The 23,972-nt window shown below is 53.0% G+C and overlaps 3 protein-coding genes across 4 annotated transcripts in view; 1 reads left to right on the top strand and 2 right to left on the bottom strand.

Annotated features, from left to right (window-relative positions):
- The first annotated feature begins 706 nt into the window (after positions 1-706).
- Positions 707-8,400, top strand: POLR2I (RNA polymerase II subunit I). Its single transcript, XM_005283724.4, has 6 exons — positions 707-865; positions 1,917-1,971; positions 3,665-3,738; positions 4,964-5,038; positions 5,866-5,917; positions 8,190-8,400. The coding sequence occupies exons 1-6, from the start codon at positions 807-809 to the stop codon at positions 8,250-8,252; spliced, it is 378 nt and encodes a 125-aa protein (XP_005283781.1). The 5' UTR covers positions 707-806; the 3' UTR covers positions 8,253-8,400.
- Positions 8,401-9,931: 1,531 nt separating this feature from the next.
- OVOL3 (ovo like zinc finger 3) lies at positions 9,932-13,062 on the bottom strand. The gene is made up of 3 exons (XM_065571818.1): positions 12,960-13,062; positions 10,848-11,078; positions 9,932-10,320 (listed from the first exon to the last, which is right to left on the bottom strand). The coding sequence occupies exons 1-3, from the start codon at positions 13,060-13,062 to the stop codon at positions 10,031-10,033; spliced, it is 624 nt and encodes a 207-aa protein (XP_065427890.1). The 3' UTR covers positions 9,932-10,030.
- Positions 13,063-21,870: 8,808 nt separating this feature from the next.
- WDR62 (WD repeat domain 62) overlaps positions 21,871-23,972 on the bottom strand; it is a 42,976-nt gene continuing 40,874 nt past the window's right edge. For both annotated transcript variants that reach the window (XM_065571539.1, XM_065571538.1), the window contains exon 30: positions 21,871-22,581. In XM_065571539.1, the coding sequence (XP_065427611.1) occupies positions 22,315-22,581 (267 nt within the window). In that variant the 3' untranslated portion in view covers positions 21,871-22,314. The remainder of the gene's footprint in view (positions 22,582-23,972) is intronic.

The raw sequence follows: 23,972 nt of genomic DNA, 5'->3' as shown, positions 1-23,972 counted from the left end.
ACCCCTGGCCTAGTCCATGACTGGGGGTGCCCAGCCACTACCGTAATGCACCCAATAGCCATAAAAATGCCCAGCTTGTCACCTCTATCTGCCTCTTCCCAGGCAGGTGCTCCACGGAGGCAGGTGATAAGGGCCGAAGCACCCTATTATCCCTGTTGCTCATAGGAAAGGAGCGGGGAGAAGGGGGCAGCGCCACCCTGAGCTGCTAGGTTCTTCAGTTCCCTCCTCCATCCCGGTGAGAATGGCTTTGGGAAGGGGAGAGAGCTCAGCCCGCCGCAGCGCTGCCGGTTCTCCTGCCGCAGGAAGCGGGGCAGAGGCGCGGGCAGCCCGTCGGAGGGCTCAGATATGCCAGAGGCCGGTGGCTCCGGCTCCAGCCCCAAATCCCACCACCGCGGGGCAAAACGTGGCACCGGTGATGTCACAACGGCGTTCGGTGTCGCATCACCAAGCGATGACATCACGATGTGGCGGTGTTGGGTCACCGGGCGATGACATCACAGTGGCGCCTCAAGACGTCAGGGCCACACCGACGTCATGGCATCATCACCCGGGCGATGACATCACAAGGCAGCCTGGCCAGGGGATGACGTCACTATCTGGCGCGGGTACGTCCCCCTCCCCACCCCGCCGGGCACGTGGAGGAACCCAGGGCTCGGGCAGCCGCCGCCTTCGCTTCCGGCCTCTCTTGTCCCTGCTGGCGGCCCGTAGCGGAGCGGCTGAGGCGCGCCTGCGCAAACGCGGCCCAGGCCTAGGCGGAAGGCTTCTGAGCCTGCGCAGTGCGCGGCCTGGCGGGTGGTGCGGTTGCTATGGAGGCGGACGGGACGTACGAGCCGGGCTTCGTGGGGATCCGCTTCTGCCAGGAGTGGTGAGCGCGGGGGGGGGGGCCTGGACCCCCCCCTCCCCGGTCCCGCCGCCCCTCCCCCTCTCCCCTCGGGTCCCTCCCCCCCAAACCACCCCGCCCCCCCCGGGGCCCCTCCCCGAGTCCCCCTCCCCCCCCCAAACCTCCCCGCCCCCCTGGTCTCCCCCCCGCAGTCCCCCTCCCCCCTCGGGTCCCGCCCCCCCGGGGCCCCTCCCCGAGTCCCCCTCCCCCCTCGGGTCCCTCCCCCCCAAACCTCCCCGCCCCCCCTGGTCCCCCTCCCCCCTGGGGTCCCTCCCCCCCAAACCACCCCTCCCCCCCGCGTGAGCTCCCCGCCCCCCCAGTCGTCCCCCCCCGGTCCCCCCCCCCCGCAGGTGTCTGCCCCCACCCATCTCCTGATCACTCCCCACCCCTCTCCCCAGAGCGTGGGGAGCTGCAGGTGGCTTTTTGCCTTGTGATCAGGCCAGGCACGTGGCTTGGAACAAGAGACCCTAGAATAACACCAAGGGGCGTGTGGCTGGGTCCCCCCCCACGGCAAGCGGTCCTACAATAACATGCTCCTGGTGACAGGTATCCGAGGGGCAGCCCTGTTAGTCTGGATCTGTGAAAAGCGACAGAGGGTCCTGCGGCACCTTCTAGACTCACAGCCGTATCGGCGCGTGAGCTGTCGTGGGGGGACGCCCAAGCGTCTGACGAAGTGGGGATTCACCCACGAAAGCTCACGCGCCAATACGTCTGTTAGTCTATAAGGTGCCGCAGGACCCTTTGATGCTCCTGGTGTGCAGCCTGGCACCCTGATTAAATGCAAAGGCCCTACAATAACAAACCTGTGTGTCTGCCGCCTGAGGAGAGAATCTACAGCAGCCAGCCAGGCGGCACGGTCCTACAATCCACACGGCACCCCACAATAACAATCCCAGTTGTAGCTGCAGTAAAGACGGGGAGGGAATTTTTGCCTCCAAGGGTCTAATATAAAAAGCGAGGGAAGTGAATCTACCGTCTGCCCACTGACCCATGCAGGGACCTTGCTCCTCATTGTTGTCCTTTGTGTTTGTAATAGCAACAACATGCTGTACCCCAAGGAAGACAAGGAAAACAGAATCCTGCTCTATGCGGTGAGTTTCAAATGGCTGAGGCCAAATTCAGCCTGGTCTGAGCCCATTGAATGTAGCAGAGTTGGTCCAATTTCATACTGACTCCGCTGTTAGCCATCTCTCCCTCACAGTAAAATGAGGCGAGGGCTGATCTTGGCTTCCCGAGGGGAAGAAACCGCTTCAAAAGATCCTAGGGTTTAACCTCAGATGCACCTGGGCTGCTTTCTGCAATAGTAAACTGGAGCTTGCTATGGGAATTATCCTGCGCTCCCCTTCCAGGTCTGAGCCCACCATCCCAGTCCTTTCCTTCTGAGAAAGCAGGGTGGGATTTCCTAAAGTGCCTAAAGCACTGATCCTCCAAGGTATTTCAATAACTCCCATTGATTAAGTGCCGAAATACCTTTGAGATCTGAGCTTGAAGTGATTTAGGAGTGCAAATCCCATTGAATGTCAGTAGGATTTATGCCCCTAAACCTCTTAAGCTCTTTTGACACTTCCTCCAACCCCAACAGAGGGAAGAGGTGATTCTTGTACTTAACGTGCCCGTTGCATTGATTTTTATAAGGGTTAACGGGGCTCATTAAACAACTAGTCACTGCTGTGTGTTAGGAAATGGTATGTATTTGGGGAGAGGTTTTCTCTGATTCCTACTGGCTTTTCCTCTTCATTTTACTTCCCTTCCCTCCAACCTCTTTTTCCTCCTGGCTATGGAGGGCTGAGGATAGCTTCCCCCTCTGATATGGGGATCCAGATCTCACAGCAATGGGTGTGTTAGGAATAGCTAGATAGGCGGTGAACTTCGTGCTGTCAACAGCGAATCATTAGGTTGAGGTGTTGCGCTCTTTCTTCTTCGCTCCCAGTTTGTGTCTGTGCAGGAATAAGGAGTCAAGCTCTAATAGTCCCTTCCCCACACACACACATGCGCTATACCTCTGTGCTTCCTGTTTTGCCACAATGTCAGGGTTATACACCTCTACCCGATATATCGCTGTCCTCGGGAGCCACAAAATCTTACCACGTTATAGGTGAAACCAGGTTATATCGAACTTGCTTTGATCCACCGGAGTGCGCAGCCCCTCCCCCCGAGCCCTGCTTTACCGCGTTATATCCAAATTTGTGTTATATCGGGTCACGTTATATCGGGGTACAGGTGTATTTAGAATGGTTTAAGTAGAGATTTCCTGCCAGGAAAAGCAGTGAGAAATAAAGACACCAAGGGTATATCTTTACTGTTACCCTGGGCTCTTTCCCAGGTTTTAGCCCTAGCCTGCCCTTACCATCTACACAGAAAACCTCTGACCCAGGTCTGGAAATGCATTAAGTCCAGGCTAGCTGGAATGGCTGGAGAGGGATATTAGAGCCGGGCTCTTCTTTCACTTGGGTTAGAACCTGTCTACTTTGCAAAATCACTGTCCTGCTGATAGTCCTCCAGTGCCCTTCCCAAAATTCCCCTGCGAAGGACAGACTGGTTCTCCTGCAGTTAATATAGTTGACTGGGAAAGAATCCGAGGCCTGATCTAGGCCAAGTTTGGTGCTCAGATCTGGGAACCAATCACCTGGGCTAACTGTGCTGTGAAGACCTACCTTCATGCAAGGAAGTGCATCTGATTGGTTATATTAGTGAGACTGAACAGAGCTTACTAAGGTAGCAACTTCCGATTGGATATCCCCATTCTAGGGTACATTTTATTTCTCTCTTGGTTTCCTTCCCAAGTGTCGAAACTGCGATTACCAACAGGAAGCCGACAACAGCTGCATCTACGTCAATAAGATCACCCATGAAGTGGAGTGAGTATGAGAGGTTCATACCTGGTGCTGAACAAAGTCTGTGGCCATTCCAAGCCGTTGATGATCCCCTCCCCCATTTACCAAGCTGTTGCTTAAACACACCTCTCCTGGAGAGAATGTGGTGCAGTGGTCGGAGCCAACGGCTGGAGCCGTAACTGCGCTATCCCAGTTGTAAGCGTAACTGTGGCACCGTGAATAAAAGTTTATAAAATGTTGTTATAGTTTATCACAAATGTTAATGAGCAAAGATGTAAAAGGAAGACAGACTACGGGGGAGGGATAGCTCAGTGGTTTGAGCACTGGCCTGCTAAACCCAAGGTTGTGAGTTCAATCCTTGACGGGGCCACTTAGGGATCTGGGGCAAAAATCAGTACTTGGTCCTGCTAGTGAAGGCAGGGGGCTGGACTCGATGACCTTTCAAGGTCCCTTCCAATTCTAGGAGATGGGATATCTCCATTAATTTTTTTTTTAAATAGTTTAAACACCTTATTAATACAGTGTAAGAATTGTGTTAAGATTATGCCTGGTAAAGAAAAGAAATGAATGGATTAAAATTGATGTAGGGTTGGGGGTCAGGAATTCCCAGCTTTAGTCTTGGTTTTGGGAGTGAGCATGGTCTAGTTGTCAGAAACAGGGGACTGGGAGCCGGGACTCCGGGGTTCTCTTCGTGGTTCTGGGTATGAGTGTGCTCTAGTGGTTAGTGCAGGAGAAGGTGCGTCAGGACTCCTGGATTCTGTCTCTAGCTCTGCCATGCCGTGTGATGTTGGGCTAGTCACTTCACCTCTTAATGCCTGGTTTTCCCCCCCTGTTGAATGGGGGCAGCCCCATCCATCAGCGGGGTCATCATGAAGCACTTGGAATTGGTGCTGGACCGTAGAGGGGGAATATGGGTCCAGTTGCATGAAGGGTGATAAACAGCTATTTCACCTAGTAGAAAAAGTCATAATAGCACCCAGTGGCTAGAAGTTGAAGCTAGACAAATTCAGACTAGAAATAAAGATGCATATTTTTAAGGGAGGGGAATTAACCATTGGAACAACTGGCCTAAGGACAGGGTGGATTTTCCATCACTTGAAGTATTGAGGTCAAGACTGGATGTCTTTCCCATACGTCTGTCAGTCTGAACACAGGGTGGAGTCGTATGATTATCACGGTCCCTGTCTGCCCTGAAGGCAGCTCATTACTCATAGATTCTTAGCTCCTAACAGATCTGTTTTCATTGCAGTGAATTGACACAAATCATTGCGGACGTTTCCCAGGACCCAACTTTGCCCCGGACAGAGGATCACCCATGTCAGAAGTGAGTGTTAACCCCTATGGAGCCTGCTGCCAGCCATTCTTTTAAGTGTTTGGGGTGTGGAAATGGCCAGTGGCCTGAGGGTTACATGAACTGGTTAGCTCTGACATGCAAGATTTCCAAGAGTCTGAAGATAAACCAACACAATCACTTATCTGGAAACCTCTAGCTACAGTCTCACAAGCTAAGCAGGATTTCCTGGTGGGGAGATTGCCAAGGAAAACCCTGGCTGCAGCAGTCTGTAGTGCTCACTAGGGAGGGCTGGCCCCTCCAACAAGGCAGCTCCATCTATCTAGAGGTGCCATTTCTCAGATGAAATGTTAAACAGAGAACCTCCCGACCTGTGACCATTAAAGATCCCAGGTCGGTTGTGTGTGTCCAGGCTTGGGTAATTGCATTCTGCCTCCTTAAATTCCCTGCACCATTTTACTAGCAGGTGGGATTGTGTCCATTTCCTGCACTCCCCTGCCACCCCTTCTCCTCCGGCTCCTGCCCCCTCCAGTTTTCCTAAAACCTCTGCCCAAGCCGGCACTTCTGAACTGCAATTCATAGCCCTGCAGTCTGAGCCCTCAGGGGACTTTTATTGCAGTGCTGATAGATCCTGGGATAGGAACTGTCTGTACAGAACTTATCACCATGGGGCCTGATCTTGATTGGGCTTTAGCCACAACTGTAATAAACATGGTTAACAATAACATCATGTGTTTAACCACAAGACTCCCAGTGATCCTGCTGGTTCATTCCCAGCTAAACACCGCTGCCAACCCAAATCCGTTCTCTGAGCTTACATCCGTACTCTGATACAATGCTGACCTGTCCCTTCTTTGCAGGTGCGGGCACAAAGAAGCAGTATTCTTCCAGTCTCACAGCGCAAGGGCTGAGGTGAGGGGATCTGCTCCTAGGTTTGGAATAACATAGAGTTAGTTGGGGGCTTATTTCCATGTACCTGCCTGGCTTGGGCCCATGTGGAGCGGTTTCAAAGTTGTAACAGGAGCCACTGGCTGGAAGTTGAAGCTAGATGGACTGGGCTGCATCCCATCAAGGAATGGATTAGTCTGAGTGTGATGCACCTCACCACCAGCTGCCCTTAGCATGAGGACGCTTGGTCTGTGCTTGCCAGGGCGTAGCTCTCCACCACCACCAGCCTCCCCTCTAGGCCTACGCAGGTCCTACCGTCTCTTTGCAGGTTAACAGCAGACACAGCAATCCTCAAGCATCCCCCTGTGGTGTCCAACCCCTGATCCACTGGGCGCTCACAGAACTCCCAGCTCCTCCCCACAGTACATCACAGCATATCAGTTACACCACAGAACACAGCTTCGCTCAACCCACAGCACTTAATTTGTTTATAGAGAAAGCAAGAGTCAGGTTATTTAACAAAGAACAGCATCAAAGGATAGACATCAGAATTACTGGAAACACAGGGTTACATAGAAAATAAAACCATACCACGCATCCTAGAGCCTAAACTTAACTAAGACGACATTGTTGTGCCATAGAGCAAAAGCTCTCTCAAAATCCTTCCAGCGTATTACAGCCAGGCCTGCCCGGGATCTTTCATTCATGAAACAAGCACGCGTTCCTCCTCTGTGGAGTTTGTCTTTACGGTTATAGTCCAAAACTCCATTGTCCGCACTTGCAAACAGGACAACCCCTGGAGACTCTGTGATCACTTGATTAGCATTTTGCTCAGACTGTAAATGGATGTCCATTGTGACCCATCCAGTACTCACTTTACAAGTAGGCAGACAGCGAGATAAACAGCTCTTGCCTGAAAGAAACCCATTTCTCACCTTTTCTGGTGACAGGCCCCAAGCCACAGACCATAAGAACATAATGTTCAGTATCGATACCCAGCTCCTTGCATATTATTGGTATGTACGTTTTGCAATGATTATGGACACCAGTGAGACACAGGCTTTTAGTAGAGACTTTGTGACACTCTTTGGAGAACTAGTAAGGTACCAGACCCAGGGGATCCCTGTAAACCTCATGCATTTTAATACAACTAAATGTATCCATCTGGGAACAATGAATGCAGGTCATCCTTAGAGGATGGGGGACTCTATCCTGGGAAGCAGTGACGCTGAAATAAATTTTGGGGGTGCGGGGGGGATAATCAGCTGACTCTTAGCTCGCAGTGCAATGCTGGGACCAAAAGAGCCTATGCGATCCTGGGATGCATAAACGGGAATCTCGTGTCGGAGCAGAGAGGTTACTTTCCCTCTGTGTTTGGCCCTGGTGTGACCGCTGCTGGGATCCTGGGTCCAGTTCTGGTGCCCACCGTTCAAGAAGGATGTTGGTGATAAATTGGGGTCAGAGAAAAGCCACAAGAATGCTCAAAGGGTTAGAAAACCTGGCTTATTGCGATAGCCTCAAGGAACTCAATCTATTTAGCAGAACGAAGAGAAGGTGAAGGGGTGACTTGAGGGGTCTCTCAGTACTGACAGGGCGAACAAATATTTAATAAAAATGGGTTCTTCAGTCTAGCAGAGAAAGGTCTAACAGTCATACTCAGACTGACGCTGGAGAGCCACAAGTGGCCCTTTAATGCGGCTCTTTGCAGCACATATTTAAACACTTAATTATTAACCAATCTAAGTTATTAACCAATCAGGATGCTTGTAATATGTTATTAGCCAATTGTAGTTGATACAATATTTGGTCATTTTGCTGTGAGAATTATATATAACTCAATGTTTCCTATCCTACTCTTTCAATATGAATCTATAGTACTATAGAAAATGAAACCATGAATTCCCACGACTGTGGCTGTTTCGGGAAATGTTGCTTGCTAATCTGGCTCCTGAACCACTGAGGTCTGAGGATCTCTGGGCTAACATGCTCCCATGGCTGGAGGTTGAAGCTAGAGAAATTCAGACTGGGAATAAGGCATACATTGAACAGAGAGAGTAATTAGTCATTGGAACACGGGTCCTGGTGGATTCTCCATCAAGGACAATGTTTAAATCAAGATGGGGATGTGTTTTTAAGAGACCTGGGGCTGTTCTCTTGCTCAGGCTAGGATGGAGGTCAGACTAGAGGATCACAACTGGCCCTCCTAGCCTTGGAATCTGAGTCCCTGCACCTCCCACTAGTTGGCATCAAGATGTTCCTGGGCCGCACTCAGTTGTTGCTTTCTCCTGTTGTCTAGGACGCCATGAGGTTGTATTACGTATGCACCGCCCCGCATTGCGGCCACCGCTGGACTGAATAAAGGGACAGCCGTTTGAGACCTGACATCACCTCTGGCCCCCGGTTGTTAGAAACACTTGGGCTCTGTTCCCATCTTGGAAGAGCCTCTGTTCCTGGTTCTATCTAACCGTTGTATTTTTGTTAATAAAAAGGTTTTATTTTTCAAGTCACACCAGCACGTACTTCTGTGAAATCGGGCCTGTTGTAGCCTAAGAGTGTGTCTTCACTACCTTATTAACTAGAGGGACCTGCCTCGCGGGAGAGAGAGCACAACCCCTTGGGCAGGATGGGTCACCTTGCTCTACTTTATCAGGAATAGAGCTAAAGAAAGGATCTGTTAAGAGCTACAAGCTGCTGGGTGAGGATTATACCACAGTAAAGGAAATTAGAACAAACAAGTCGTGTCCCATTGCAGTGAATACTCCAGGCTCTGAAAAGGTGATGCTGCCGGGACTGTTTCTAGGGATCCGCCCTCTCAAAGGCCCCTCAGGTGTGTTGTCCTTTCAGCTCTTTCCTGGTTGAAGGTTTTCTTTGTTGCTACCAACAGGCGGCTGGCTCACCAAGAGAGCAGCGGATGTGTTTCAGCTACCGTGACCCCTTCCCCTGCAGCAGCTGCTCGTTAGGAACACAAGGACCAGCCAGACAGGCTCAGACCTGAGGCACATAGCCCACTATCCTGGCTCTGATAGCGGCCAGGACCAGTCGCTTCAGCGGAAAATGTAGGCACCTAGCGGTGGCAGTTGTGGGATAATCTGCCTCCACCCTAGATCTCGCCTGATCTCTATTAGGGATCAGCTTAAATCATGCAGCAGGAGGTTTGTCCCCTTGCTTAACGCATGAACTCTGGCTATTCTCCATGGAAACATCCACTCGCTTTTGGACTTAGCGGGATCCCGTGACAGAGAGTTCCACAGGCTAAATACCGCATTATGTGACAATGCACTTCCCCCTTTATCCTTGTGTTATGAGACAGGGAGAACAGAAGCTCCTGCGTTCCCTTCTCTCTCCCGTCTCTGCTTATTTGCATCCTAAACGTTAGGATCTCTCTTCCTCGGAGAGCGTTTCCAGGCCTCTGATCCGTCTCCGAATCCCCTCTCATTCTAACGAGGCTGGACACGCCACCTGTGTTTAGAAAAGACCTTGCTGGGAGGGCTGATCACCGTCAAACAACGTGGGGAAATCGGGGGAGTTCACTGAGGCACGCTGTAGTTCAGAGAATCGGTGACAGCATGCTGAAGGACTGGAAAACAGGCCTTCTCGCGAAAGGCACTCAAGCTCATCAAAGAGAAGGCAAAGAGGTGACTTGATCGCAGCCGGAGAGTACGTACGTTGGGAACAGAAGTTGGGTAACAGAGGGCGCCTCAATCTAGCGGGCAAAGATCGAACAAGAGCCGCTGGTTGGAAGCTGCAGCTTGACAAACGGACTAGAAATGTTTTACAGGGAGGCGAATCAGCCCCTGTACGTGATGTAGGGCTGTGACGGAGCCTCCCACGTGGACTGTTTTTCTAAGAGCTCTGCTCTCCTTCAAACAGGAACCAATTCCAGGCAGCCCGAGGGCCTGTGTTATACAGAGGCCTGACTCAATGATTACAAGGATCCCTTCTGGCCTTAAGCTCTGTGAATCGATGAAAAGGTCCCAGCAGCCCAGTAGATTCTTGTCCCTTAGAAGGGGCTTGGCTGTAGGGAACAATCCGTACTAGCCCTGTCGGGTGGCTAGATATCCCCTGGAGTGGATTGCTGGGGGATCCCAGCATGCACTGGTGCCGGAAGTCCCACGGCACGAGGCTCTGGGCCTTGCCTCAGGCGTAGTAGCCGCCGGGGTAGAGGAGGAAGCGGAGGGAGGCGGGGCCCTGCTTGCGGAGGTACGTGCGCAGCAGGGCGTTGCCGGGGTGGAGCCGCCGCACGTGGCCGTAGTACTCCTCGCCGGCGGCGCAGGTGAAGCCGCACTCCTCGCAGACGAAGAGCTTGGCGCGCCGCTCGCGGTAGGCGTAGTTCTGCTGCACCCCGTGGATCTTGCGGAGGTGGGACTCCAGGGAGCAGCGCTGGGTGAAGGCCTTGGCGCAGACGTGGCAGCGGTAGGGGCGGATGCCTGCAGCGAGGGGGCCGGGGTTAGGGGACAGAGAGAACCCAGGACCTAACCTCTCTCTCGTCCACACACAAACCTTCCCCCCCAAATCGGGGGGTGTCAATGCAGGCTAATGGGCACAGAAGCAGGATGATCCGGGGTAGGGCACCAACCGAGCACTTGGGAGACCTGGGTTCAGGTCCCTGATTTGTCCCAGAGGCCCTGCGGGACCTTGGCCGAATCCCACCTACACACAACTCTCAGATCTGGCTTTGCCGGCGCTTTAAACTCGGACTAACTGGGTTCTGCTCTAAGCTGCCCACTTTGTGCAGCGTGGACCCAGGCTACTTACCTGGGGTCCTCCAATGCTTTCCCACAATTCCCCTGGGGCTGCCTTTTCCTGCCATTCCACCTAGCTCCCCTCTCCTGCCCCGGGAGTCCACAAGGGAGAGGGAGAAGGAGCCTAATTATAAGCGACCTAGGCAGAAGGGAGGGACTGAGTCGAAGAGCCTCCCCCTTTTGCTGCTTCCCAAGTGCAGCCCCAGCCTCACCGGTGTGGGTCCGCGTGTGTCTCTTCAGATCGAAGGTGTCGTTGAAGCCCTTGCCGCAGTACCGGCAGACGTGCTTCTTGACCGAGCTGTGGCACTTCAGGTGGCGGGTCAGCAGGCGCTGCAGCGGGAAGGCCTTGCTGCACACCGGGCAGGGGAAGTCGCCCGGCCCCTGGGGGCCTTTCCCCTGCAAAAGGGAGCGGGGGGGGGGGGAAATGGAGCAGGTGTGGAGCACTGCCCCGGCCGGCTCCTGACAGAGCTGCTGAGCCAAGTGGTGTCGCTTGTTGACTTGAAAATCTGTATGCCCCCGCTTTCCCTTTCCCCCCATGCCAGGGGCTCTCGGTGCCCCCACATTCCTCCTCCCATGCCAGGGGCTTGGTGTGCCCAATCCCCTTTTCTTCCCCCAAGACAGGTGGGAAAACACCCCATGTTTCCACAACCAGGGTCATGGCAGCCATTGGGATCTTCCCCTCACGGCTGATTACGATCTAACCCTGGTCGTGCCTGAGGGGGAGCGTGATCACAACCCTACAGGAAGGGGGGAGGGGTGTGGCCCACCCTATGCAGGCACACGGGCAGCCATGCTGGGTCCGGTTTTATTTTTGGACAGCCCCAGGGGCTTGAAAGGAGCTGTACGGGCTGGAGCGAAACCTCCTCCCTCCAGCCTGGGAGAAAGGTTTTCTATCCTGGGTACTCACTACATTTCCCCTTTGGGCAAGGTCATGAGGTGCAGCGGTTAGCGCAAGCAACAGGGAATGGGGGGCGGGGGGGTGGTCTATTGCTGGCTTCTCCACTGACTCACTCTGAAGCTTCGTCCTCAGCCATGGCCATACGACCCAGGAGTCCCGATTCTCAGTCACCCTGAACTGCTAAACCCGCTCCCCAGAGCTGAGGACAGAACCCAGGCGTCCCGAGTCCCAGCCCGGCCCCCCACCCTAACCACTAGTCTCCCCTCCCCTCTCAGAGCTAGGAACAGAACCCATGATCCTCACCCAACCCCCTTACACCCCATAGCTGGAGACAGAACCCAGGAGTCCTGACTCCCAGCCCGCCCCACGCTAACCCACTTGACCTCACTCATCCGTCAGAGCCAGGAGTAGACCCCAGGAGTCCAGATTCCTGTTCATCTGCTCAAACTGCTAAACCAGTTCCCCGGAGCTAAGCATGGAACCCAGGAATCCGGACTCTTCGTCCCCCACACCCCCTCTAGCACACTTCGCCCCCAGCCAGGAATAGAACCCAGGAGTCCTGGCTCCCAGTCCCCCTCCCCGCTCTTACCAAATAGCCCCCACACTTTACCTTCGCTCTAGGGTATTTCGTTGCAGTATCAGGGGGCAGCAGGTTTGGACGGGGCCTGGGGGAATTCCCCTGACTTGGTCTGTCCCAGCCGCTCTTCCTGTCCTCTGGGAACGCCCCCGAGGCTGGGGGGCCGATGCTCATGCTGGCCTCTGGAAGGTCAAAACGCACATGACTTTAGACTTCCCTTGCTTCTGGGTGGAAATCAGGCACGGAGAGAGAGGCAGGTGGGGTGGGATCAGTGGGGGAGGCATGATGGGCATAGGTTGGGGGTCAGTGTGTATGTGGGGAAATCCCCTGAAAGAATCGCTTCCTGCGGGGTATCATCCTGGATTCACAGCCCTCAACAGCCCCATGAAAGCAAGGGGCAGAAGGTTAGCCTGCCCTGCGCCCATACATCCAGCCAGCCAGCCAGGCCGCCACGGCACCACAGTCGGGACACCATGGCCATTACGTGGGAGGGAATTGGACGGCTCAGGCTAGAACGAATCTTCCCTCGTGGCCACTGGTTCAAATCCCACTCAAGGCTCTCTGTTCCCTGTGCGGGCTAGGTGGGGGGGCCTTATGGGAGGCAGGGCCAGGTCACAAAAGCCACCCCTGTTGTCCCTGCCTCATTCACAGCCGGATCCCAGAGGCTGGGAGATGGAGCGCCCTTCTGCCCCAGAGCGGGTGCAGCTCCCTGGGCTGGGCACTTGGAGGGTAAGCAGAGAATATCAGAGCGGTGAATCTGGCCCCTTTCGCCAGCATTAAGAGTGGCCCATGCCCTAAAGTAAGTAGAATCCCCCACCACCCACCAAGGGTAATAAACTAGGCACCTACCTGGGACATAGGCATCACCCCGGAGCTGGTCCGAGAGCTCTCCCCAGTCCTGGGATCCCAGCGTGGCTGCCCGGTGTCTTTTCACCAGGAAAGCCTTCGGCATGGCGGATGCACTTACAGGCTTAGCCAGGGAAGTTCTCAGCAGTCCCCGTGGACCATTCCCCCACCTCGACGTTCCTTGTCCGACGCCCCGTTGCCAGGAGTAATAGGGGCGCCGAGGAGCAAGTAGAAATGGGAACGCCTTTGGTACAGGCAGGCGGCAACACGGGGTCTAGTGATCGAGAAGCAGCCGATCGCAAAGAGCACCAAGAATCTTCAAAGAACCACGGATGCGTCATGCTCCCCCCAAGGTGGCACGGTCTCCATTTTACAGATCGAGAAAGTGAGGCACAGAGAAGGGGAACTGACTCCGTCAAGCTCTCAGGACCCAAGAGTCCAAGCTCCCAGCCCCCCTGCTCTAACCACTAGACCCCACTCCCCTCCCAGAGCTGGCGATAGAACCCAGGAGTCCTGGCTCCCAGCCCCCCTGCTCTAACCACTAGACCCCACTCCCCTCCCAGAGCTGGATAGAACCCAGGAGTCCTGGCTCCCAGCCCCCCTGCTCTAACCACTAGACCCCACTCCCCTCCCAGAGCTGGCGATAGAACCCAGGAGTCCTGACACCCAGTCCCCTGTTCTATGCACTAGAGCAATCCAAGCGCCTAATCTAATCCATTGCTCTAACATCCAGACATGCCGCTTCCCTGCTGAGAGGTGCGTCACTATTTATTACCCTCTTTTGACACGTGGGGAAACTGAGGCACGCCCATTCAGTGCGGCTAGTCTCAGGTCACATCACAGTAGGATTAGAAGTTAAAGTTCCCAGAACTATGCTCAGTGCCCTGGCCTACACTGCCTGTCAAGCAAATAAATATGGATAGCAGCACCCTCCCAGATCAATCTCCTGCAAAGCTACCACCTACCCTCCAGATCAGCAGGACAGGGAGAGTGTGTGTGTGTGTGTGGGGGGGTGTTTATATAGACACTGATGGCAATGAGGATTTGAATTGCCCGAGCGGGCCAGGAATACGAAGCCTCGTTCTTTGCATGCTCCGTGCTCTTAGCTGCCAACAAAATAAACCCCTCCATCCTCTTCATGCAAATCTACAGCTCCGGCCCCAGGCGGAATCGCTGACGGTTACCTGCCCTTTGTCAGCAGGCTCGGATGGAAAGCGGGCTCGCGCCGCATGGGTGATCAGGATCCGGCCTTGTTAACTGCACATCTAAGGGACCCACCCGGCTCCCGCTCCTGTAGCATTTGAGCACCTTGCCATATCAATGAAGTCACCCTCACAGCCATCTTGTGAGGCTGCGATAGGGCAGGTGCAGACCTGAGACAAAGGCCCAGCTTCTCCGAGGGTCTGGAAATGAATGGGAGTTAGGTACCCAAACACCCGAGGATCTGGGCCCAGGTCACACAGGGAACCGTGGCAGAGCAGGGGCTTGGACCCAGGTCTTTCACAGCCTAGGCTAGTGCCCCAAAGCACTAGGCCATCATTCCGCAAATTAACACCCCTCCGATTGGATTCCTTCCAACCCAAATCAAGTCAGTGGCAGGTGCCAGACAGGCTTGGAGAAAACCATTCCTGCTCAGATCATTTTGGACGACCCTGGGGACCGGGAATGGGAGACTGAGTCTTCTGTACTCTTTGCCAGACCCATACATCACCCACTCCAACCCAAACTGGGCGCCCTTGGAACCGAGACGGGGGTTCCCAGCCACACTCTCGGACCTTCACTGCGCTGTAGATTTACATCCTGGCTTGCCACACACTAAGGATATGTCCACACTGGCAGCATTACAGCGTCGGCAGTTACAGCGCCGCTCAGAGCGCGCTGAAGGGAAACCGCTGTTGTGTGTTCACACCATTAGCTGGCCTGCCCTATAGCATGTTACCACTTGCGGCACTTGAAGCGGCATTCGGAGCGGTGCACTCTGGGCAGCTATCCCACAGAGCATCTCTTCCTCTTCTGCCGCTAAGAGTTGTGGGAAGGCAGAAGGGGTCGTGGGGCATCCTAGGTCCTGTCCCAATGCCCCATGATGCATTGCTTCGCATCCCATCAATCCATGTGCTTCCATCCGCATTTGGCGCCATCTTTCAACGGTTTGTGTGCTGCACGCTCTGCAGGAATGGATCCCGCACTCTTGACCAATATGCTGCTCGCTCTGACTAACACATCACAAATGGCAGTGGAGTTCTTCCTTAAACTACAAAGGCAAGAGGAGTGTGACACTGATCTCGCCACACGTAGTAGCTACAACACGAGAGTGCTTGTGGCATTCACAGAGGTGCTAACCACAGTGGAACGTCGCTTTTGGGCTTGGGAAACAAGCACTGAGTGGTGGGATCACATCGTCATGCACGTCTGGGATGACGAGCAGTGGCTGCAGAATTTTCGCACGAGGAAAGCCACATTCATGGGACGGTGTGATGAGCTCACCCCAGCCCTGCGGCACAAGGACACGAGAATGAGAGCTGCCCCATCGTTGGAAAAGCGCGAGGTGACTGCACTGTGGAAGCTGGCTACTCCAGACTGCTACCGATCAGTCGCTAACCAGTTCGGAGTGGGAAAGTCGACCGTTGGACTCGTGTTGACAGAAGCGTCCAGGGCCATTAATCGCATCCTGCTCCGAAAGACCGTGACGCCGGGCAACGTGTGTGACATTGTGGATGGCTTTGCACAAATGGGCTTCCCTAACTGCGGAGGGGCAATAGATGGCAAACATATTCCAATTCTGGCACCAGACCACCTAGCCACCAAGTACATTAATCGGAAGGGGTATTTCTCAATGGTTCTCCAGGCGCTTATGGATCACCATGAGCATTTCACGGACATTAACGCAGGCTGGTCCAGAAAGGTGCATGACGCATGCATCTTTCGGAACACTGGCCTGTTCAGGAAGCTGCAAGCAGGGACTTTCTTCCCGGACCAGAAGATCACCGTAGGGGAAATCGAAATGCCCATTGTGATCCTGGGAGACCCTACCTACCCTTTAATGCCGTAGCTTATGAAGCCGTACATGGGGCAACTTGACAGCCGCAAGGAGCGGTTCAACAACAGGCTGAGCAAGTGCAGAATGGTTGTTGAGTGTGCATTTGGCCGTTTAAAGGCCCACTGGCGCTGCCTCTATGGGAATCTGGACCTGGCTGATGACAATATTCCTACGCTTATAGCCACGTGCTTATGCTCCATAATATTTGTGAAGGGAAAGGTGACAGCTTCACACAGCACCTGGAGGCTGAATTTGAACAGCCAGAGACCAGGGGTATTAGAGGGGCGCAGGGTGGGGCCTTACTTCCGCGCTGCTGCTGGCAGCGGCGTTGCCTTCAGAGGTGGGTGCCTGGCCGGCAGCTGCCTTCCGGCTGCCCAGCTCTGAAGGCAGCAGCACAGAAGGAAGGGTAGTAATACCGTAACCCCCCTGCAATAGCCTTGCGACTCTCCCCACTGAAACCGCGAAATGTACGATTTAAAAAATCCTGTGACTATGAAATTGGATCTAGACGGTTCTCAGTGGTAGCAGATGACAGAACAAGGAGCAATGGTCTCAAGTTGCAGTGGGGGAGGTCCAGGTTGGATATTAGAAAACACTATTTCACTAGGAGGGTGGTGAAGCACTGGAATGGGTTCCCGAGGGAGGTGGTGGAATCTCCATCCTTAGAGGTTTTTAAGGCCCGGCTTGACAAAGCCCTGGCTGGGATGATTTAGTTGGGGATTGGGCCTGCTTTGAGCAGGGGGTTGGACTAGATACCTCCTGAGGTCCCTTCCAACCCTGATAGTCTATGATTCTATAAGGATCAGGGATGCCTTGAGGCAGCAATTTAAAGCAGAAAGCCACTAATATGTGTCGCTATGCTCGGGAGTGCGTGCTTGTAATGCTAGGAGGTGATTGTGATTGGTGCAGATGATGCACTATGAAGGTGTAAAAAAAATTACCTGTGGTTTTGCAGGGCTCTGTTTGCTTTCAATTAATGGAATACAGATGGCTTTCAAACCAAAACAGTTCTTTTATTAAAAAACAACCACCACCAGAGGAGAGAAACAAACAAAAAACCCTACATCAGCACTGAGGGGGAGGTGGGATCCCAGGATGGTTAAACATTTGTGTATGTCCAGGTATCATCTCTAACCTTCTCCTTTGGAGTACAGCGCAGTGGGTACTATACTTCAGCAGGGCTAAACTGCAGAGGGACGGGTGTTGAGTGCAGTGGGTACTGGGAGTCCGCAGGGCTGGGCAGGGATGGGGCAGCAGTGGAACGCAGCGGGTACAGACTGGAGCCAGGAGGTTGATAAGAGTGTGTTGGCGGTGTGTGGGAGCAGATGGGAAAGAGTTTTGCGACAGCGGCTGCAGGGGAGCTGCTCGGTTTGCAGTGCTCGTAGCGCCTGGCGCTCCATAACGTTTAAGAGCCGCTCCGTGGCTTCGTTCTGGCGCTCCGCGTTCTCCTTTCAGTCCCTCTTCTCGCTGTCCGGCCACGCCTTCAATTCTTGTTTTTCGGCCGCGGAGTGCATCACGACCTCGCGCAGAAAGTTCTTCGTGGCCACTTGCTAATTCTGTGCAGCCGTTCAGCCGGCGATAACAAAGAGGGAGGCTGGGCTCTCAAGGTCATATCTGGGAAGCCAAAATACAACATTTTACAGAAACAGTATTGTTTGCAACACACAGAGCCCTGATTGAAAACACAGCCACTATTCACACACTTGTCACTAACTGGCTGACCACAGGCAAGCACACATGAGCCACCAGACCCACAAAATAGTGAGTAACCGCAGGGGCAGGGGAAATCACTCTTCCCGGACCCTGCTGTACACTGGGCACGTGGCTCTTGGGAAGAGCCAGCACTGTAGGGGGGGGGGGGGGGCTGATAATCATTCCTGTCCCCACATTTTCTACCGGCTGTGTTCATATCTCGCTCCTGAGGGCGAGCAGGGAATCAAGGGAGGGTCTTCTCCAAGACTGGGGCTTCTGCCCTGGCCCTTACGCGGCTCGCCTGTGTGCAGCAATGGTCCCCCCCAGTGACAGCAGAGCGGCGCGGGAAAGTTACCCTTCATGGGGGCAAGAAACAAAGCAGTTCTGCCAAAGAACCTGCGGCAGCAGATTGCCCAGTGTCTCCATGAGAGTTTCCTGGAGATCTGAGGCAGATTCCCGTGAAGTGAGGGAATCAATCAACACCCTGTTCTGCCGCTCTGACTAGGCATCTGGTGGTACGCGCATCTTACAGACACAAGCCTGCTTTCTGCAACCCTCCTGCCCCCAACAACTCGCTTCAGCGATTCCCAAAACCAAAGCCACTTACCAGGGGCTTCCTCTCCTGTTTGCGCTTCGCCAAGATCCGACAGCTGTGACCGGCTAGCCTCCTCCAGAGTAGAGAACTCCGGGCTGCATGCATCTCTGACCTCCGAGTCGTCCTCTGCCTCTGGGTCCCCCTCCACGTCCTCGTCCAAGATTTCCTCCTCCTGGCTCGCTCTACTCTCGACTGGCACGTGAGCCACCGAAGTATCCACAGGGGCCTTCGCAGTGGAGGTGGGGTTGCCACCAAGTATCACGTCCAGCTCTTTGTAGAACCGGCAGCTCTCGGGAGCAGCACCGGAGCGGCGGTTTGCCTCCCACGCCTTGTGGTAGGCGTTCTGCAGCTCCTTCACTTTGACCCTGCACTGCAGTGTGTACCAGGCATGGCCCCTTTCTGTCATGCACTGTGAAATATGTCCATAGGTGGTAGAATTCCTGCAGCTGGGACTGGACAGCCTCCTCTCCCTAAATGCTGATGAGGTCCAGCAGCTCGGCATTGCTCCAAGTGCGGGATCGCCTGGTGCGTGGAGCAGGTATGGTCACCTGGAAAGATGTGCTGAGACCAGTGCACGTGTCACCGAGCAAACAGGAAGGGGACTTTCAAAATTCCCAAGGAATTTAAGGGGTGGGGATGACGATTGGTCACCTGAGGGCAGGGCAGTCGAGTTCAAACCAATGACCAGAGAGGTGAGAACAGGCATTGTGGGACACCTCCCGGAGGCCAATTGCAGCGCTGTAATCGACCAGGGTGTCTACACTGGCACCGCGGCGCTGTACCCCTGGCGCAGAAAGCTGTACGCCTCTCGCTGGGGTGTTGTTTTTTAAACAGCGCTGCAACTGTGGAGTTTCTGCGCACTAAGTGGCTTGGCAGTGTAGACAAGCCCTTTGGTTACAGAGCAAGCTCTCTGAGACAGAGTCGGCCTCTTTTTAGAAAGAGCAGTGAGATCGGCCCTGGGTCCAAACACAAGTGGTTAGGTTGGATAGAGGAATCCATGGGTTCAGACTAGATGATCATTATGGTTCCTTCTGGCTTGGAAATCTACAAATCCAAGGCACTTCCAACACCGTTCCGGTCAGATTTGCAGGAGTGAAACAAAGCTAAGAGGTCACCCTAGTTAGCCGTTCAGACACAGCCAGGAGAACACCAGCTGATCTCTTCTCTTGGGATGTTTGTTAGTCAAATAAAGGGCAAATGCATAAAATCAAACTGCTCGCAAAGCTGTCCATGGAAACAGGTTTATTCAAATCAAAGCACCAAGCAAAACCGTGGCAGAGGGATATGAAAATGTGGGTCTGTTTAAAAGAGATTTATTTACTTTGGTATCAATTAAGTGTCCGAGGAGCAGACAAGGAGCATTGGCTAGTGAACCCAAGAAGCGAACAGATCCCATCCAGTCTACACTTTGGCTAGTGTAACAAGAACTTGGCTTACCTCTAATAGCAATTTCATCTGTAGGCCTCAAGGCACTTCATAAAAGTTGGCAACTATTCTGCAGAGAAGCAAACTGAGGCAGAAGGCGGAGGGGAAAGACTTTCCAAAGATCAAGTGGCAGAGCCAGGAATATAATTCACGTCTCCTGGTTCCCAATCCAGTGCATCATCCCCTAGACCATATTGCCTCCCAGGAAAGGCATTGTTCTGTACAGTGTGTCATCCAGTCTAGGTTTTAACTGCGCCAAGTTCTGGGCTTTCTACATCATTCCCTTAGGAATGTTCCACCAGCCAGGAGTTCTCACGCTGGAGCCTTGATTCTGTCGCCACTCCGGTGCTCAAAAGGTTGTGTATAAGGTTCAGCTTTGAGTAAGACTTTGCCTACATAGCCAGTTCTCTACCACTATAGTTATACAGGTCTAGTTACACCAGTTTAATGCCCTGTATACACGACTTTTATTCTGGAATAGCGGCGGCTTTTTTCCCCGATCTAGTTTAACCCCCTTCACGAGCAACATAACAGGCACGAATTTTGGAATAGCAGCGGCCACACAGGCAGTTATACCAGTACAGTAGCCGTATAATTACGCCAGTAAATTTCCCCACATAGACAAGCCCTCACTTGCATTACACAGAGCCCAGGGCGTTCCCCTAGGACTGACAAAGGGCAGGCTTGAAAGGAAGTAGGGGTTATTTATAGCTCCTCTTCACATTTGGAGACTAGAGCGAGGCAGCCCGAGCGCTGCACACGTTTCTCATTTGGTAATTAAACCCCTTCACACCCACTTCTCTTCATGTCCTCTTGTGCGGCTCAGAACCCTCCGTGGTCTTGCTAGTCTCATCTTTCATTCTTCTCTCCCTGCTAATCTAACATTGGCCTCCTCTCTGGCCCATGGGGGAAACAAGAGCCTTCTCGTCCGTAGCTCCTGCCGTCTGGAACAGCTTCCCTGTGCCTCTACCCCCCCGCCATTTTCCATCTCGTTTCAAATCCCAGTCTTTGTGCAAGAGGTAATTCCTTTGTCTCTGGTTTTCCCTGCTAGACCTCGTCTGGTAAACGGAGCTCCCATTTTCCCATCTTCTGATGGCTATCGCCCTCGCCAAAATCTCTCTGCCATCCTCTGGCCTTTCCCCCATTATCTTCCTGGAACCCGACACGCCGATCTCTGCCAGCCTTTGTAGAATACCATCCTGAGCTCCAATTCACGGCTTCCTTACTCTCTCCTCCCAGCCCCGTGTTGTCGGCCCTTTCCAAACAGCTGATCAGTTTGGTTGGTTCTAGTCCCTTTTTGGTCCCAGCACTTAACATCAAGTCAGTTTCTGGCCATATTCCCGCCTAGCCTCCTTCCTTCAAGTGCATTTGCTCACCTCCCCCATTCCACTCCCCACCTGGTGCCGGTCTGATCTGACAGCGCTCAGAGTATGCCTGCCTCCCGCTGCACAGTGCCTCAGCTCACTGATATACATAGCTTGTATACTCAAGCCTTGGCTGCCTATAACCATTACAAATCCCACAGCCAAGGTAAGGGTTGAAGCTCCATTTAGCTGTAGGACAATCGGAGCATGGGCAGTGACCGGCTCCGCTTCCCTAACCTCTCTTTCGGGAGCTCTGGGGTTCTAGAGTCTTAACTCGGCCACTGACCTGCTGTATTGCTGTAGGCAGGTCACTGCCTTTCTGTGCCTCGGCCTCCTCCTCTAAAATAGGGAGACTTTTGGTCTTCTGGGTGACCGTGACAGTCTCCTCCCCTCCCTGTGCCTCAGTTTCCCTATTTGCCAAATGGAGATAATGATACTGACCTCTGAAAAGCATTTGAGCTCTTGGTGTGAAGAGTGCTATATTAAAAGCATAGTAGATAATCATTAGGCTACTGGGCAGTCTTCAGATGGGCTTCCTATCATGGTCAACGTAGGCGGGATTTGAACCAGCCGACTAGAGGTGAAAGGCTCAGTTATCCCATTACCAGTCTTCCAAAGCCATCAAATCACGAGTTTCCCCAAAGCGAACCCTTAGAGCAGACCAGGACGCTGGGACGCGAGCCCCGAGACAACAGCAGCGTTGAAATTCTCCAGCGGTGCCACGCAAGGGTCAGAGAAGATATTCGAGTGATGGCCCCTTTAAAATCTATTCAATCTATGAAGCACTAGGAGGACCATTCCTTCAAATAAAACACATTTATTTTAAAGACTTCTCGAAAGTGGCAGGGATCTAAAAAAAAACAAAACACACTTGTGCCGAAGCAGCTTACAACACACCAACCTAAAATACAGTTCCAAACCAGATCGACGGCACCTCAGTCCTCTCCCCTTGTTTCCGCTGTAACAGTCTGAGCGCTTTCTTCCGAAAAGGCCGTTTGTTAGGCTACTGCTTAGGACCGTGTTCGCGGAGGCCATTAAAAATACAATTTACACACACAATAAAACAAAAAACCAACAACAAACAGCAACAAAAAAACCAGTGCAGAAGACAACCGTTCACACGCATCTTATGTAAAAGGTCTGACTCCGCAGGAGTCACATGTGGGGCCTTGATTTAATTTGTGTTCTCTCAAGCTCTGCATCGCAATAAAATATACCCTGGGCAGATCTACTGGCCGGGGTCACTCAAGCCACTTCTGGTTTAATAGAGTCATCAAGTTTTTTCTGGACCATTCTCACCAGCGATTCGGAGTAATGTTTCAAGAGATAAAGCGTCTCGTTGTCATGCAGGCGCTTGAGCTGAGGGGACGGACTGTCCGTAGCCGTTGAGACGTCAGCCTTGTTTTTGACCGCTCTGGAATCCAGTTCAGTTTTCATCCAGCTGAAAGTGCTGGCAAGCATGGTTTTTATCTGGAGGAGCTCTTCCTCCGTGGATTCCTTGCATGAGGTCACCTATGGAGAGAGAGCTTTAAGGAACTGGACAGTACACTTATGGAAAGACTAAGAGCCAAGTAAGCTGTTTGAGTCCGGATCAGATCTATAGCCGCCTGTTGAGTGGATTTTTGTCAACATAGGGTCAGTTTCGTCATTAAACTCCTAGATTATTGACGTAATCTTACATTTTATGCTGTACTTAATCTTAGGTTTAAAGGATCCCAAAGAGCAACACAAGCTGGTGTGCAAACTATACCATATGGCTGCACACAGCCCCAAGGCCTAGGAAACACTTCAGGCCTGGCTCTGCCACCCTACTTCTTCAGTGGACTTGTGCAAGTCACAACCTCCGTACCTCAGTTTCCCCTCAGAGCGACACTCGTGCCTACCTCTCAGAAGCATTCAGATCAGTACTTGTGAAAGCACTTGGACAAGGCGCTGCTGTTTAAGTGCTCCATGTTAATACGCATTTTCAGCCCTGGGGGTGGAACCCAGCTGTTTTACAAGGCACAGGAATGCCACGCCAACCCCTGCGAAGACCTTTTCCAGCTGATGATGCAGATGGAATCCAAGTCAGCAGAGAGTGAGCACTCAGGATGGAATTTTCCTCAGCCAGCACCGAGCGCCACAGATGAAAGGCACTGATCCCACTGACATTCTACCTCTGACACAGCCTGGGGGCACATACCCCGGCTGAATTGTGTGCTATTTCAGGCATACTCCTTTCAACACAGCAGCAACGACACTCCCATCCTCTAGGCGAGGGACTACAGGCATTCAGAAATACACCAAGCACGCACACACACCCATCCCCTTCCTCTCTCCCGTTAATGCGCAAGTTCCTTCTTTCCCCATCCCGCGACGCGCACGGCGTATTGGGAAAAGGGCCTAGCATTTATAGAATCATAGAAATGTAAGGCTGCAAGGGACCTCGAGAAGTCATCGAGTCCATCTCCCAGGGCTGAGGCAGGGCCAAGTAGACCTAGACCAGCCCTGACAGGTGTTTGTCTAACCTGCTCTTAAAAACCTCCAATGATGGGGATCCCACAACCTCCCTTGGACGCCTGTTCCGGAGCTTCACTCCCCTGAGAGTTAGAAAGTTTGTCCTGATCTCACCTCAATCTCCCTTGCTGCAGATTAACCCATTTTGCTCCCTTGTCCTACCTACAGAGGACATGGAGAACAACCGATCACTATCCTCTTTACAACAGCCATTAACATATTGGACGACTGTTCTCCGTTTTCTTTTCTCAAGACTAAACAGGCCCAGTTTTTAATCTTTCCTCATAGGTCAGGTTTGCTAAACCCTTTATTATTTTTCTTGCTCTCCTCTGGACTCTCTCCAGTTTGTCCGCATTTTTCCTAAAGCGCGACAGCCAGAATTGGACACAGCACTCCACCTGAGGCCT

This window comes from Chrysemys picta, chromosome 17 (genome assembly GCF_011386835.1).
Source record: "Chrysemys picta bellii isolate R12L10 chromosome 17, ASM1138683v2, whole genome shotgun sequence".
Lineage (NCBI taxonomy): Eukaryota > Metazoa > Chordata > Testudines > Emydidae > Chrysemys > Chrysemys picta.
This window is presented reverse-complemented; position numbering and strand designations above follow the sequence as displayed.

Excerpts from the sequence above, each read along its gene's own strand:
- OVOL3 (XM_065571818.1), bottom strand. The coding sequence starts at position 13,062 with ATGCCGAAGGCTTTCCTGGTGAAAAGACACCGGGCAGCCACGCTGGGA. Across the intron at positions 11,079-12,959 it reads GGGTGATGCCTATGTCCCAG|TGCTCCACACCTGCTCCATT; the intron begins GTAGGTGCCTAG and ends CGGCCGGGGCAG. Across the intron at positions 10,321-10,847 it reads ACACACGCGGACCCACACCG|GCATCCGCCCCTACCGCTGC; the intron begins GTGAGGCTGGGG and ends CCCTCGCTGCAG.
- POLR2I (XM_005283724.4), top strand. The coding sequence starts at position 807 with ATGGAGGCGGACGGGACGTACGAGCCGGGCTTCGTGGGGATCCGCTTC. Across the intron at positions 866-1,916 it reads ATCCGCTTCTGCCAGGAGTG|CAACAACATGCTGTACCCCA; the intron begins GTGAGCGCGGGG and ends TGTTTGTAATAG. Across the intron at positions 3,739-4,963 it reads AAGATCACCCATGAAGTGGA|TGAATTGACACAAATCATTG; the intron begins GTGAGTATGAGA and ends TTTTCATTGCAG.